The following is a 17,143-nucleotide window of genomic DNA, read 5'->3' as shown; positions in this document are numbered from 1 at the left end:
GTAAGGGGATTGAGTGGATTTACAAAAGAAGATGGAAATTAAAATCAGAATTTAGTTGTGTCGATGGGTCACTTCGACCTTTGTTCTCTCTCGTTCTCTCCACTTAGAGCTCGAGAGAACCCCGCCCTCTCTCCCCAATCCCCCCCAAATCTTTTTCCTAACCGTTATTTCTATGATATTACACCCAATTCTCTTCTCCAGCTTCCCAATTCTTTGACGAATCTTAACGTTTTTCTGGAATTTTTGGGCCGAATTCCACTTTTCCGTTCGCCGTCGATGGATCTGTCCAGCAAGCTCCGGGGCATCGACCTCCGATCGGGATTCCTCTCCGGTTCCCCTCTTTTAGACTCCGGGAAGGCGAGGATCCGGCCGCGGTTCCGCCCAGTCTGGATTTGTCCCCCTCAAACCTGGCGAATCCATGTATCCTTAGCGAAAAAGACTAGCTTTGCTAATCCTAGAAGTAGAAACCCTAGCATCTCCGCGAGCGCCGCGGTCGAAACGGCCGTCACGGATGCCGAGACCGCCGCAGACATAGAATCCCTCTTTTCGGAGAGCTCTGTTGACGAGGGGGCGAAGAGGCAGGGGAAAAAGAAGTCGAGCAGTGGGGCTTCGAGCGTCTCGTCGGGGGTTAGGTTGGAAAACATCAGCAAGAGCTTTAAAGGAGTGATTTTGCTGAAGGATGTGAGCTGGGAGGTGAAGAAAGGTGAGAAGGTTGGGTTGGTAGGGGTGAATGGTGCTGGGAAGACCACCCAGATGAGGATAATTGCTGGTTTGGAGGAGCCCGATTCGGGGAACGTGGTGAAGGCAAAGGAGAATATGAAAATTGCTTTTTTGACCCAAGAATTCGAGGTTTGTCCGAGTAGGACGGTAAAGGAGGAGTTTTTGAGTGCATTCAAGGAGGAGATGGAGATCGCGGAGAGGTTGGAGAAGGTTCAGAAGGCTTTGGAAACTTCGGTGGAGGATCTAGGGCTGATGGGGAGGCTGCTGGATGAGCTGGACTTGCTCCAGAGACGGGCACAGGATGTGAACCTTGACGTGGTGGATGTTAAAATTAATAAGTTAATGCCTGAGCTAGGTTTTGCACCAGAGGATTCTGAACGGCTGGTGGCATCATTCAGCAGCGGGTGGCAGATGAGGATGTCTCTTGGGAAAATTCTACTTCAGGTATTTTTACTTAACATTTCCAAGTAAAATCGGGCTTATACTTGAAGTTAAAAAAATTGTTGCTGATTCTTGAGGGTTGGATGATGGAGTTACCTGGTAAAATCCACTTATTGTTTCAGAATCTGTCATGTGATTAGCAGCCTCATAGGGCCATAGACCCATTTATGGTCCCGGCAATCCAGGGTATTGGGAGCGCAGACCAGGGACAAACCTAAACTTTGATTTATTTTTATTTTTATTTTTATTTTTTTTGTGCACAAAATGGCTGCCCTAGGACTTGAGCCCATGCCATTGTGCTTATTAGCTCAAGCTTTTTATCATTGCACTAAACCTTTTACCATATGATGAGTAGCCTCATAGATATGCAAATAAAGAGATCAGTCTTCCCTAGTTACAGACAGGAACATAGAGAGAAGGCCTTATACACCAAATATGATAGAATAATATCTTAACTATCAAAGACAAACAAGCATAGAAACAAAAAAATCAATTGATAAGTTGACTGCTCATACAGTTACTTCATATTTGCTTCTTACCATCAGTTTTTTTTTTTTTTAAAAAAAAATCATTGCTACTATTAAATAGTGATCCAGGGGCAAAAGGTTTTTATCAGCCAAGTTACAAATTTCTTGATGTAAAGATTGTCTAAAGCAATTTGGTACGACGATATGGTGTCTGTCCTTGTGCATGCCTCCATGAATGCAAGCCCAGTAGAATCCACTCCCTTATCATTTTCATTTTAGGGAAAAAATGTTCAACTCAGCATTGAAACATCTTAAGCTATAATGGGACAAAATCATGAAGAATTATGTTGATTTATATGTTATATCTCTTGCATACACTTACATTATATGATCAGCACAGTCATGTTGATCAAGGGACCAGATCACTTATAATCACTGACTTGACCAATACTCTCAACTAGAAATTGGTGGTTTGCCTTTGATAAAAATATGATGATGGGAACAAAACAGAATCACTAAGGTCAGTTGAAGTGAGATATGCACCTGTGACCAGAACACTCTGATACATAGTCATGGTGAAGATGCATGGCTTCTATGTGGCACTAGCCATAAAGATTAGTTCTGTGATTCAACTACAGTATGTAGTTTCCCTTTTCTCTGCTGTATTAGTACTCCCATTGTAAGGCTTGCCATTGTTTCTATCTCTAGTTAAACTTTAGTACCTCCGCATTATGGCTTTTGACATTGTCCTGATTTTTGCTTAGTTAATTCAGGTAAGCATGTAGGCAGAAAGAAGGATTTGGGCAGTACAAGTTGGTGTACTAAGATCTTGGCATGTATTATTTGTTAAATTTTTATATGTGATTGTTGTTTTGCCATGTTGTTGTGCTTGTTGACTTTGTTAAAGCCATCTTCTTCATTTATATGCTTCCAATTCAAAATAGTGTGCATGTAATGGTATTTACTGGGGTGTTGCTAATCATTCCAAAGAATCAGGATTGATATGAACTGTGACTAATACCAAACCTTATCCTATCCCTTTGGATTTTTGTGCAGTATTAGCAAAAAATTGGTCAAGAGTCATTCATAGCCCTGGCTTTTTTTTAAAAAAAATTTCCTTTTTCTTTTGGGATGGGTTTTAATTCATGCATTTTTTATATTTTATTAAGGATTCTTGTCATAATCAGTTCTCTCTAAACTTGATTTAATACAAAATATAGTATCTTGCAGGATCCTGATTTGCTTCTTCTTGATGAACCCACAAATCATCTTGACCTGGACACAATTGAATGGCTGGAAGGCTATCTTAACAAGCAAGATGTGCCAATGGTCATTATATCTCATGACAGAGCTTTCCTTGATCAACTATGCACGAAAATCGTTGAAACAGATATGGGAGTATCCAGGGTATTTATGGGAAACTATTCTGAGTATGTTCTAGCAAAAGCAGCATGGGTTGAAGCTCAATATGCAGCATGGGAAAAGCAGCAGAAGGAGATTGAGCATACAAAGGACTTAATAAACAGATTGAGTGCTGGAGTTAATGCTGGGCGTGCATCTAGTGAAGAAAAGGTGTGTTTCTTTGAACATTCCATAAAACAAGATCGACTAATGTCATGAAACATGAATGGTACATTCATCCCCTTCCCTCTTCAAATAGATATTAGTATACATCTTGGAAATGTCGCAATCTTTTTTTCAATTACGGGTTGGATGCACATTTACATTTTATTGGTTCAGAATTTGTATTTTGTCATTCTGTTTTGACCTGGAAACATTAATTTAACAATGCGTATATGAAGCATGTAATTTGATGATCAGGTCTTACAGGGTATTGAACTATTCCGTAGTATCTTCTATGTAACTATTGTCAAACCTCACCTACTTGCTCACTGCTTACTGCATGATACACATTGATGTAGCTATTAATAAATAGATGACCTGATCCCGTCAACTGAGCTTGGATTCATGAATCCTACTGCAATCTTCACCAATGTCAAGTTAAAGGTTAACTTGCAGTCAGAGATATATCCTTCCTTACAACTTCAATTTGATTATTCTTTTTCCCTTCTCTTCTTCATCTCTTCAAACAAACCCTAGCCCTTCGTTAGTTCTCTCCTAGTTCTACCACATAGGTAGCTCATCAGGCTAATTTAGGTTATGTCAACTTTGTGCATGCACCTGGATATTACCTACAGCCATTTTCCCCTTATTTAGCTGTCTATATGAACCCCATACGTGCTTTAAATAGACTACTTTATGAATTACCAAGACTGAATCTGCAACAAGGTGAGATGAGCATATTAAGCAATAGATTTGCATGAAAGGAGATATCTTCTAATGAATCATGGACAAAGGAGTTTGAGTAATTATTAAACCATTATGTAATCTTATTGCTTCTTTGCAAACAAATGAAGACTGAAATTGCAGTGACTTGTTATTCAAGAACATTGGCGATGATATCTTTTGGGGGTAATGGTAAAGAAACTATTTGGTATTAAATCAATGAATCCAACCATGTTCCTAAGTCTATTTTGGCCATCGAGCTTTTGTTCATGATTCATGGAAGTTGAGCAAGTATTGTAGATGACAAAGGAGTCCTGAAGAGTTGCACCCTTAGCAGCTTTTTGCAATTTTCTGGTTGTTGGATTGGGACTAGTTTACCTGATAGAGCAAAGTAAAGCTACAATTTGTAATGCAGATGATGGGTTTTTCTGAATATGACTAGTCTTTGCCATATATTCCACTCCATACTCTTCATCAACGATTTGGATCACTTTTCCCAGTTTTAGCAGTAAGAGTGAGACAGAAAATTCATAAAGCAGTGCTGATTGCAAAGATACTTTTCAAAATACTAGGTTGATTTATATTCATTTCAGTTGATATTGAAAAGCTTGTATCCTGATGTAAAAAAAAAGGGCAACCAAGTGCATGAGGCTTCTGCCAGTGCAGGGTTGGCCGCATGAGGAGAGGCTGTTTCCATGGTTTGAACCCGTGACCTCCAGCCGCTGCACCAAGGCTGTTTCATGATAGGGAAGTGACAAAATCTTTTGTCTCTTCTGTATTGTTTTCAATAGCATATCCACAACATTTACCAAGTGAAATACCAATTGATGACACTCAAACATACTTTTCAAATAAGAGGGTAATTTATTATTTATGTTCCTTGATGCTGAAGCCTGTATGATGATATATATAACATGCATTTCCCCCCACTTTCTCAAGAGAAAATATTTTCTTCTGTGTTTAAGACCATATCAATAAATTCACTAAGTAAAATACTGATTGATGACACTCAAGTTTGGATGCTGATCAACAATAGTTGACTGGTAGTTGAAGAATTATTACCGTTATATCTGGTGAAACCTTGACGATGCTATGTAGATGAGATCATGAGATCATCTCATCATGAGATGATGCTAGTTATGATCAGTGTATATCAGTGCATGTTAAATGTATCAGAAAAGTGGTAAAATTGGTAGGCTTTGTCTCCTAACGTTTCCAGTTTGTTGGAGTTTGACATGATTATTTAAATTCTAAAATTGCAAGCTTTGCATTTTTTTTTTTGACAATTTTACCACTTAGTTCATTACAATACTTTTACAGAAATTGGAGAAACTTCAAGAAGAAGGGCAAGTTGAGAAGCCTTTTCAAAGAAAGCAAATGAAGATCAGATTTCCTGAACGTGGAAGGAGTGGGAGAACTGTCTTAATGATCAAGAATCTTCAATTTGGATATGGAGATGAGGTCAGTACAACAAAATTTATAAATGCAAGAGTTATTTTTATGGGTAATTTTCGTATAAAAAATAACACACGCCATGTGCTCTGATTACTGATTCTTTTTCATGCCTTGTCATAATAAGCATCTTTTCTTTCAAATTCCAGGTGTTGTTTAATAAGGCAAATCTTTTAGTTCAAAGGGGTGAAAAAATAGCCATTATTGGTCCAAATGGATGTGGAAAGAGCACTTTGCTTAAATTGATTATGGGTTTGGAGAAGCCTACAGGAGGTGAAATCACTACTGGGGAGCATAATGTTTTGCCGAATTATTTTGAGCAGAACCAGGTAACTGTATTTTGCTCAGTTGCATTTGTGTTTCTTGTCTAATGATACATCTTTTTATCTATGCAACACCAGGATGTTTGATGTCACTTTGGAATTATAACTTCTATAATGAACAGGAAAAGATATAAATTTTGTTGGTAGGCTATAGTAAACAGCCCACTTTGTCATGCACCGATACATGCTTATTTACTTCTTCATCTAGAAATTGCTTTAAATTGGAAGGTTTTGATATATTACTTTGGAGATGCAACTTTGATGAGCTTTTGTTTGAAATTACCTTGACAAATTCAGTTGGTGCTGTTAATTTTTCTGAATGATATGTTTATATTGAAGTTATCATGAACTAAAAGTTACAATTTCCTATCAGGCAGAAGCACTTGACTTGGAGAAAACTGTGCTTGAAACAGTGGAAGAAGCTGCAGAAGATTGGAGGATTGATGATATAAAGGGTCTTCTTGGCCGTTGTAACTTCAAAGCCGACATGCTTGATAGAAAAGTTTCACTTTTAAGTGGTGGAGAGAAGGTATGGAATAAGTCCTTGGGGGCTTGTTTTCTTATTCCCATTTGTTTTCTCAGCCTTCCTGATGCATTTGTTGTTCCACCAAAATTTCTCCTCCGAATTTGTAGAAGATAATGAACTATTAAGCTCAGTTTGCTTTTGAGCCTTGAATTATCGAAGTAATGCAACTGATTCATTTGCTTTTTGTGTTTTAAAGACATTCTACTTTTATTATGTTATTCTGATTTTTTTATTTGCTTTTGGAGTATAAGTAGGAATGTTAACAGGTCAGTTAGGCCAGACTCATCTAAGGTTTAAATCTAAAATTTTACCCAAACACTATCCAAGTAAGATTCAGGCGAGGTCCAATTTGAGTGGGATAAAATTTGTATGACCCATTGTGTCTGTAGCTCATGGTATGTTAGGGCCATACCCTACTTGACATTCATTGGGAGTTTTTTAGGTGTGAATCAAGTCTAGTTCTGGTCCTGAGCGGTTTCCACTATTTAGTAAGCTAAATTCCTTCACACCCTCACAATAATTTGTAAGTGACATAGCCAAGTATAGTTGATAATTGTTTAAGAAGTGCAAAGGGTATACGAGTAATCTTATGCATTATATACGAAGTAAACTATGGGATCTTGATCTGGTCCGGGTCTGAATCTGGGTCAGGTTCATAAAAATCAGTCCCATACCCTAGAGTATTCTGCATTCAGGTTGAGACACATATGGCTAGACCTGGACCTGGACCAAAAAAAATTTATTCATCTAACTTTGGTGCTTGGCCCATGCCTGCCCCATAGGTCTATGGGCTTGAATTGAGTATAGTAGGGTCTTGACGTGGTTCGAGGCCTCAGTCCTTAATGATAGCTCTAGGTATCAGCAGGGCTGATATCCTTGTATATATCATTACTCAATTAACATTTGAAGCAATAGGAGGCCATTTTAAATTTCCAACATGTCTTTACTATTCCATTGTTTTTATTTCATACATTATTGGCTTATTGGCCCACACAGGCAAAATTTTTAAATATAATTCGTATGGTCAATAATTGTGAAAAAACAGTTTAATTCTCTTAATTGGGTATGTAAAGACTCTTTAGTAAATTTGGTACATGAGATGTGTTGACATGCAGTGATTGCAAATGATAGTGGCATCTAGTAACAAATTTGACTTCACTCCAGAAACAAATCAGCCATCAGGGATGCTTTCTTGCTTAAAAAATTGGTCATTAGATGTCAAATAGTCAGTCAACATAATTCTGATTAAGTTTTATGAGGGGTAATTTGTCGTTGCTTAGGAAAAGGGGTGTGCATAGACAGCCAACATTGATGACGTCAATGATATATTTGGGAGCAAAAACAAGTCTGGGAATTAAATTGCAAGCAGGCCTTGGTGTACTTACAACTGATATGCATCAGAATGCTCCATTATGTTAAGCTATTTGTGTAACACTACTCAATAGTACTAAATAAGGTGAAATCCAAATTGCTATTACTAAAGTGAGCATATGATGATATTGGAAGAAATTAGAATTGTTGAAGATAATGATAAAATTGTTGAAGATAATGCATATCATGGTTTATGACTGTTAAGAATCTTAGGTGCTTTATTTTGGCTATCTCGAACATATTTTACTGAAGGTTGCAGAAATGAATGCACCTCCAGTTGAATTAGTATGGATGAAATCAATCAGCATGTGCTTTTAGATTGTCTTATTCTCGCTTAATCACTTCATCGATGAGAAAGGAAGGACAAAAAAGGCTGATAGTGTTCTTTGAATTTGTAGCAAGATTGAGAAAAATAGATTTAAAATGTATACTCTTAACAGAACCTTTGAGTTCTTCTGGAGTAAATAGTTGTGCAAAGCCAGTTTGATCGGTACTCTTATGTATGAGGATTTGGCCAGGCTTGGTAAGGACAGGTGCCCAAATATGTACAGAAGCATGAGGAAACATGTCTGATAGATCACAACTGTCCATCACAACATTTCCTCTTATCTCATTCTCATATATTGCACATGCTGTATGATTACATGCTACTGGCTTCTTGTGTACAAGGCACAACTATCAGACCTGCAACTGAAATGTAAAACGAAGCAGCTTAATGCTACATAAACTTTTCCTTACTGATTTAAAATTATATATATCCTTATTTTCTGTTTCGATTGTTTATAAGAGTAGTATTGATGGAGTGAGTTGTGTGATAGCCATCCAAGCGCTTTAGTGAATCTGCATTTTCTGTAGTCGGGTTAAGGTCCATAATTTTCGTATATGACACTTTTAACTTACAGCTCACATTTTGGTGCAGGCACGACTTGCTTTTTGTAAATTTATGGTGAAGCCATCTACTTTGTTAGTTTTGGATGAACCAACCAACCATTTGGATATACCATCAAAAGAGATGCTGGAGGTATGCTGGTCCATTTTTCATCTCATCTAGGTGCAATTCATATGCGTCTATAGTGCATTGCTTGCATAAGCTGAAACTTTTTATTCTGGAAATACTGTCATATTCAAACAGGAGGCTATATCAGAGTACAAGGGCACTGTCATTGCTGTTTCTCATGACCGATACTTCATAAGGCAAATTGTTAACAGAGTAATAGAAGTGAAAGACAAAGGCCTACAAGACTATGCAGGAGATTACAATGTAAGTTTCTCCATTAGTTTCAAGACCCTATGAGGAAGTAAAACGTGCGAAGTGTAAATAATTTTAAAAACATGGGCTTGTAAAAGGAATGTTCTAAAAAAGTTATATTTGCTATGAAAGCATGAGTTATCGATCTCCAAAGTTAGCTTAATCCTTGGCAGTTTCATTATTGTGTGTAATGTGGAATTGCATCTGAACGTTTCTGCTCACATTTGTAACACCCGAGCATTGAACTCATTTTTGAACTTAAACAAATATATTTCCTGCAATAATTGCTGTATCAGTGATGCAGTCCATCAGTATTGTCCCATCTAGTTGGGAGAATAATAACTGCTTGGCACGTGAAGCTTGCATATGATTCTTTTATGTAATTGGGCTTGCAATTTGTGTAAGGTGTTTAATATTTGTCTCTCTATACTGTCTAAATAATGGAGATATATCAAAAGGATGATGGTAGTTAATCATTTCTTGTTAGATTTTATGAAATATTTTTGGATGACTGAGAACAAATCAAATTGAATAAAGTTGCATTGTTCCAGTAATTTGGTGCCACAAAGTATTCCCTGATATATCCAAGCATGATCACTACTGGACTCAGGGTCTCTTCCCTGGGTTCTGTTTTGTTGTTTATTCCCTCTGTACATAAAGTTTGGTAGGAGTATTATTAAGGTTATATTCTTTCATTTGTATTTTGTTTTTACAGTTACCTTCATCTTCTTAGTTATGGTATAATAATTTAGTTTCTCCTTGATTATTTCGACAGTATTATCTTGAAAAGAACCTTGATGCTAGACAAAGAGAACTTGACCGTGAGGCTGAGCTCGAGGAGAAAGCTCCAAAAATAAAGGCTAAATCTAAAATGTCAAAGGTACTTGCACCTCAATCTGTGCTGTATGTATTTCTAAAGACTTGGGTCAACAGAACGACGTAACGACAATCTTACTGTGTCACCGTTTGGCTTGTATACAGGAAGAGAAAGAAGCCAGGAAGAAGCAGAAGATGAAGGCTTTTCAGCAAGCAAAGGCAAAATCTAAAGGATTGAAGAATGCGAAGCGCTGGAAATGATTCATGTCATGACCCTGGGACAAAGTTAAAGATCATCTTTGTAATTAACCATGAAAAGCTTACATATGTACATAGTACACACAAATGTTCAAATAAAATCATACATACATATGGTGGAATCAATTACCAGCAGAATTATGTATCTTTTCACCTCTCACTTTGCATGGCAAATTCTTTCACACCATCAACCTAGCTACTTCCATTGCACCCTGACTGTTGCTTGAAACATTCAATGTGGGGAGAATGATAGAGCCCTGGATCAAGGCTTGAGCCTTGCGTCCGCTTAAATACAAGGTCGTTTTAATTCTCCTAGTTGATATCATCATCATCATCCCTTGAAAGGCCTCTAATTTGTATGAGACGTACAAGAAGGGCTAGGGGGAAAGGGCAGTCAGGTGTAACCATAGTACTAGAACCAAAATTGCTACATAGACTGGACGTTCTAACGCCTATGTCTTCGGGATCATTACTTGCAAGTCAGTGGAGAAATTTCACATATCGTAATCGTTGGGGTCACAGACATCAGAAAGTGCATTCTCTACAATGATTTGTGTTGCTTGATGCTATTATGTATATAACAGAAGTTAAAACGATTAAGCAGCAATTATTTATAGATATTATAGAGAAAGTAGTGCAAAATTACTCTAGACCAGTTCATAAATAGTCCTTGATGTTCTAATGCTTTCTAATGCTTTCCTTGCATGTTTTAACGTATAGGTTCTTCCCACCATTTCCTGAATACCTCTAAGGTATTATGATGTAGGTATGCATCCTGTTCTTATTGTCATGGTTCTTCCTAAAGTATTCATATTCCGCATTTAAAAGCTTTTTTTTTGTAGAAAAAGAAAAAAAGAAGACTAACCCCACCACTGGTGAGGAAACCGTCTATTATTTTTTCTGCTAAGGTGGCGATTTCTTTTTGTTCTTATTTTGTAGAAGGGAGAAAAGAAGAGTTACAGCCGAATTACATGACAAGCAAGGTTGTTGAAAGGAAAGAACAAGATCAGCAATGCAACATTAAATCAGGTGGATTTACACGAGCAAGTGCCTTCAGGGATACAAGAGCGAACTTTGGATCTTCTGGTGTCTTTCAAACTGCGTCACAAATACTTTAGAGACTGGAAACTCAACGAAAGTTGTGAGGAATTTATCACAATCAATACCAACAAAGAAGGTAATGCAAGGCAACCTTGCATTATGCAATCATATTGGTGAGAGGAACATGATAATTATGTGAAAGAAGAGGTTGTATTTATAAAATTCTATCAATACTAGCGCGTACCAACAATTAGATCTCACAATCCGGACGACGGGCTTTTCGATATTTCGTCATCAATGACACTCCAAACTGAATACCGGGAGGTGTTTTTTTTTTTTTTTTTTAAAGGGATTTTGTATGGGTTGTTCTTTCTCTGAACTTGCCATTATTTGTACCAAAGAAAATTATGGAGGAAGAAATAAAGTGTGAAATGATATCATAGGGAATTTTTCTAAAAAAAATTTACTAGATAAAAGGATTTTTCTGATGTTATTCTTTTTCCAGAGAAAGAAATCATCACCAACACTGAATGATTTTAATTTCCAAGAAAACCCTCTAAGGAAATCAATTCCCTTAAAAGAAATTAATTTGTTTTCCAAAAAAGAAAAAAAGAAATTAACTTATGGTTGCTGCCGGCAAAAGTTTCATTTTTTTTCAAAAAAAAAATTATCCCGATTTAAACTAAGGTTCCATCGGAAGGAAGGGGATATTCTAGATTTTTACCTTAATGAATTAAAAAGAATTATGTTAAAAATTAATGAAACTAATTTTATATTGCTCGTTTGACATCTCCCCCCCCCCTCCCATTTTTTTTTTGCTTAAACCAGGTGCTTCATACAGTACGTGTGTGAATACACCCAATACGATCAAAATACAGTAACTCACGGAGTGTCAATGGCAACTCCCCCTCCTCCGACCAAAGGGCATACCCCGAATGGTGGGCCACATAGGCAGCTACCCAATCGGCTGCCCCGTTGGCCTCCCTGAATACATGCTTGGCCTGGATGGCCATCCCATCTCTCATTATCACCACAATATCGCGGATCAAGGGGTGGTTTGTGCCCTCACCCCTCAACCCCCTCTGAATCCACCCGATGACAGTGGTCGAGTCGCCCTCCAACATAATCGAGCTGGTCCGCAACACAATCCGTGCATGACGAAGGCTTGCCCAGGCTGCCCACAGCTCTGCTCCAGGGACCGATGTATCAAACAACTGGCAGCCACCTACGGCTACCGCCCTAGCGTGCGAGTCCCGTATGACAAAACCTGCACCGCCACGCATGCCGCCATCCAAAACCGACCCATCGAAGTTGACCTTGAGGAAGCTCGGGGGTGGGGGCTCCCAGGTGAAAAACACCATCCGAGGAGCTGCCGAAGCAAGAGGGGAACCCCAGGTGTTCCAAGCTGTCAAAGGTCTGTCTGTAGATAGGGTAGGCCTGATCTCTGTGGCATGTGCCCTAGCAAGCTCTGCCACAAACCTCGGTGACATCCTACGCTCGCCAAGAGTACGAGCGTTCCTAGCCAACCAAATCTGATATGCTGTGCAAGTCGCTCTGATACCCTCCTCGCGAGTCTGTGAACTGGCTAACCACTGTCGTATCACCCTGAGAAATTGTAGTCGCGCACTCCGCGCTCCCTGCGGGATCCCAGTCCACTGCCATGTCGCCCTCACCCATGTGCACTGGAAGAGCACATGGTCCACTGACTCCTCAGCTCCACACGTCTCACACTCTACCGGGACCCCCCGCCTCGCCTGCTTAGCTCTGCTCTCGTTGGAAGGCGGTCCCAGCATATCTTCCATAGGAAGAAAGCTACCCTCGGGTGAAGTCCCGACCTCCAAGTCTAGGTGCAGTCCAGCCCCGGCTCATGCTCCGCCTGAATAATGCGGGAAAGATCTCCCAGTCTGACACTGGCCCGGCTCGAGGTACCCCACACCCTGACGTCCGGCCCCCCACATTCAGGTAACGGAAGGGACCGAATCCTCGCAGCTAGGTGTGCCTCGAACAACAACCTGAGTCTGGCCTCATCCCACTCTGCCCCTCCTGGGACTAGGAGGTCACACACCCGTAGTCCCTCCACTGCCTCGGTATCAACCATAGTCGGCCAGCAACTCAAGGGAAGGGAGTCCACCCATGAATTGCCGGTCACATCAATACTCTGGCCGTCTCCAATCAAACACCTAGTATGTGCCAATACAGATGGCATGTACCTCCTGATCTCGCGCCACATGAAGGAGACTCGACGACCCCCCCCCCCCGCCGCCACTGAAACCCCCCGACCATATCTAGCTGCCATCACCTGACTCCAGAGGCCATGTGGCTCTAACAGGAACCGAGCCGCGTGCCGAGCAAGGAGCGCCTCGCGCCTCACTATGAGGGACTGCACCCCCAAGCCACCCTCGCCAGTAGGAAGGCAAACCTGCTCCCATGCCACCAGGTGCACTCTGTGACCTCCACCGTATGACCCCCACAAGAAGCTCTGAAGAAGGCGCTCGATCCTCACAGAATCGTTTTCGGAACCAATGTGTTGGCCATAAGATACACCGGTATAGATCCCAATACCGCTCTAACAAGTGTCACTCTCCCCATCATGGATAGGGAGGACGCCCTCCATCCCTCCAACCTGCTCTGGACTCGCTGCACCAAACCCGAGCACTCTGCCACCCGTAGCCTCCGGCCAGTAATAGGAACGCCTAGGTAGGTGAGCGCCCCCTCCTGCTCTGGTATCTGCAGTATCCCTCTGATCTCCCCCCTTTCGCAATCGGTTTTCTTTTTCTTTAAACACATCGGCTTCATAATACCTAAAATCTGGACCACCTTATGTAAGGGCCAGTCCATTGACCGGCCCAAAAGACCCACATAGGCCCAATCTCTGCCCCGCACAAATTTCAAAGCAAATAAAGAAATAAAAAATATTGTTTATGCCACATGAGACAGAAGTTGACTCCTTCCATAAGTCCGACTTCTTCCCGGACCCGATGAGCACAAGGTGTAGGGCCTGCCGGAGCCCTAAATTCATGCTTCTCCTTTCCCCTCTAACCATCTCACCCAAACCCCTGTCGATCGCTTGTGAAATCTATGGGATTTTCTTGATTTTTCCATCAATCATTCCAATGAGCCACCATCCGTTCGAAAAAAGGATCAGATATCTCACTAGAAGCTAAGGTATGGCCTATAGATCTCTTCTCTTCCTCTTCTTCGGTCTTCTAGTCTTCGTTCCACCTTATTTGGAGTCGGGGGGTCGCTGCCATTAGGGTGGCCGGCCATGGCTTTGTCTCCCCCCTATTGTTTCTCTCTTGCCTTCTCTCTCTTTTCTCTCTCTTGCTCTCTCTCTCCTCTTTTCTTTCTCTTTATCTCTCTCTCTCTAGATATTTTATGAATCAATAGGGGGTCTAGATATCAAGGTAAATTATGGTTGACCAGGTGGACACCAAGAGAGAGGGTCACCGGGGGTCCAAGCAAGTAATCTTAAAATTTAATACCATTTCTTCCATAATTTTATACCATTGATCGTGGTTATTGTAGCCACTCTGATGATTAGATCTAATATTATTGTGGGACAATCATCTGGGCAAGAAGATATTGAGCAAATCACTTTGTCTATGAGTTCGTAGATCAAAGAGAGGATCAATGTACCTAGTGTTTGAATCTGTCATCAGTAGAGGTAAAAAGTCTTGTACATAATCATCTATATGAATATGATGTTGATTATTTTGGAATTTGGGCATGAAATATAATATGAAACTATAATTTTTTCTGATATGGATAAAATTGAATGATTTGATTGATGAACCAAAGGATAGATTGTCAGTCATGGGCCAAATCATGATACATTGGTTTGCCACCATAAATCGAAGTACGAATATTTTGGTTTACTACCGCGGACTGAAGTATGAATATTTTGGTTTGCTACCCAGACCGAAGCGTGGAATTATGGTTTACCATTCATGGGCCAAAGCGTGACCATGAATAGTTCAAATCAGAAAAATATTGCTTGATCACAAATCTGGATAAAGATGGAAGATTAAAAATATAAAATCACTGTATGATAATATTTTACATATTTTTTGAAATGGGTTATATGTTTGATGGCATATATTTATGGATGCTTGTTTATATAGATTTTATCGAGCTATATTGAATAATCGATATGAGATTTTATGATTTTTACCTATATTTTGATATAATTTATAGTTAATTTTTATTTTAAATATATTTTATCTATATTAACTAAAGCTCATACTATCCCTTCTCTTTTTTTTCCTGATCCCCAGGACATATAGCATGGGAAATGTGGATATAGAGTTCGAGCATTAGAATCATGAGTTAGTTAACTAGTTTATTTTCTGATACCAATAAATATTTAAAAATTTTATAATTAATTTTTTATTTAATAATAATAATTTTATTTAGTTGAATTAATTGACTACTAATTGATAATTTAAATTTATATTAAAAATTATTCATCTTAGTTTTTGTATGACCAAAGAGATAACGTTATAGGATTCATGTGGCCGACCCGGAAGATAAGTTGAGGATGTGACACCACTTTGACTAAATTTGGTAGGCAGACAATGCTCATGCACTGCAAGTCACCTTGACATGATTAAGATTTTTCTTGGATAACGTGACTTTTTTTTTGTTGTAACGACCATGGTAGGACCACCAAAAGAAAGGAAAAAAAAGTTTGAAATGAAATATTAAATTTATTAGAAGTTATATTTTTTTAAAAAAGAAATCATAATAAAATACTCAGATTCTCTTTATCATCAAGATTGATATTATATATCCAGTGGATTACCAAACTCTCTCTTGTTTATAATGCTACGCTTTAGTACAAGATTCCGACTTGTAAATATAGATGTACTCTTTCTCGCGCTCCGGTGGTCGGCATGGCGGTGGGACCCAGGACACAACCGTGTCTGCTTTCTAAAAGCCTGGTGATGGCGATTCAATTCCCAGAACTACGAGATGGCAGGCGGCCCGTCGAAGCCTTGTTCTTATTAAGCCTCGTTTGGTTCGCGGGAAGCATTCTCCTTCCTAAAAATATAATTTTTGAGGAACAAATTTTTAGAAAAAAAATATTTAAAAAAATATTTTTGGCATATTTGATTGACCATAAAAAAGTGACAAATTTTCAAAGTGCTTATGTTTGGTTGGCCAGCCACTTTTCTAGAAAAATTATGTATAATTCCTATTATGCCCTTAATAAAAATTAGATTTTTAATGTCTCTTTAATGCTTCTTTAATGCTGAAGGGACTTTTTGGAAAAAAGTAAAAATGGAGTAATTCCTGCCTCATGGGAAAGTAACTTTCCCATGTTTCTCATGGAAAAGACTTTCCCATAAAATATGGGAATCATATTCTCATGGGAATTCAACTTTTTCTTCTCTTTTTTTTGAAAACTCCAACCAAACAAGAAGCATCTCATTACTTTTCCGTTGACGATACTTTTTTCCTTCTTTTTCCCGTGAACCAAACGAGCCCTAATAGAATCTCGTTGATGGTTTTGGACTTGATGACCTGAGCACCTTTTGCGGGTGGGACCCTGGACGTGAACGTGTGGCTATTGACGATTAAAAAGACGGAATACCCATTATTCCTAATACATCAAGTTTTCTGTACCCTTTATTCCACAGTGAGAACTGAAGGCACCTTCAAATTCTTCTATACAACTTTGTTGAAGTTCTTACTGGAATTATACTCAGCTGCAAATTTTATCTCTATTCTATCATGAAGTCTTTGGTTTTATTAATTACTTTGTTGAATCGACATACGGGCTAGAGTTGAGGTGGAGACTAAGAAGCTAATTGTTTGCTAGCTAAACGATAAGTTTTTGAGTAGCGTAGCAAATCTCATATTTATTTTCATCAATGATGTAACCATGCTTAATAGTTACTTAATAGTCAGTTCTGCATTCGTGCATTTGCACCTTTTTGCAAAGTTTATGCATTCATTTGAACAATAAAATTATGCATAATGTGCCTTCAATATAAAACTCTTTTGGAGAAAAGCAAGTCAACTCTTTTGAAGAAGAGCATGTTGACATTCAATGAGGCAGCCCCAATGGGTATCAAAGAGTCACTTAGCCTCTCTCTCTTTTTTTTTTGTGGTAACTACTTAGCTGTTCATTTGCTGACATATTGTATAATAAAGAGCACCATGGAACAAATTTATTTAAAAATACAATGGA

At 39.0% G+C, this 17,143-nt stretch overlaps 1 protein-coding gene across 1 annotated transcript; it reads left to right on the top strand.

Annotated features, from left to right (window-relative positions):
• The first annotated feature begins 75 nt into the window (after positions 1–75).
• On the top strand, positions 76–10,064 carry LOC103722707 (ABC transporter F family member 5). Its single transcript, XM_008813358.4, has 9 exons — positions 76–1,164; positions 2,859–3,200; positions 5,235–5,375; positions 5,516–5,695; positions 6,063–6,218; positions 8,506–8,607; positions 8,719–8,847; positions 9,611–9,715; positions 9,817–10,064. Exons 1-9 carry the CDS (start codon positions 277–279, stop codon positions 9,910–9,912), a joined length of 2,139 nt encoding a protein of 712 aa, XP_008811580.2. The 5' UTR covers positions 76–276; the 3' UTR covers positions 9,913–10,064.
• Positions 10,065–17,143: the final 7,079 nt, after the last annotated feature.

This window comes from Phoenix dactylifera, chromosome 8 (genome assembly GCF_009389715.1).
Source record: "Phoenix dactylifera cultivar Barhee BC4 chromosome 8, palm_55x_up_171113_PBpolish2nd_filt_p, whole genome shotgun sequence".
NCBI lineage: Eukaryota > Viridiplantae > Streptophyta > Magnoliopsida > Arecales > Arecaceae > Phoenix > Phoenix dactylifera.
The sequence above is the reverse complement of the archived record's forward strand: the minus strand, read 5'-3'. Positions and strand labels throughout refer to the sequence as shown.

Excerpts from the sequence above, each read along its gene's own strand:
- LOC103722707 (XM_008813358.4), top strand. The coding sequence starts at position 277 with ATGGATCTGTCCAGCAAGCTCCGGGGCATCGACCTCCGATCGGGATTC. Across the intron at positions 1,165-2,858 it reads TTGGGAAAATTCTACTTCAG|GATCCTGATTTGCTTCTTCT; the intron begins GTATTTTTACTT and ends AGTATCTTGCAG. Across the intron at positions 5,376-5,515 it reads AATTTGGATATGGAGATGAG|GTGTTGTTTAATAAGGCAAA; the intron begins GTCAGTACAACA and ends TTCAAATTCCAG.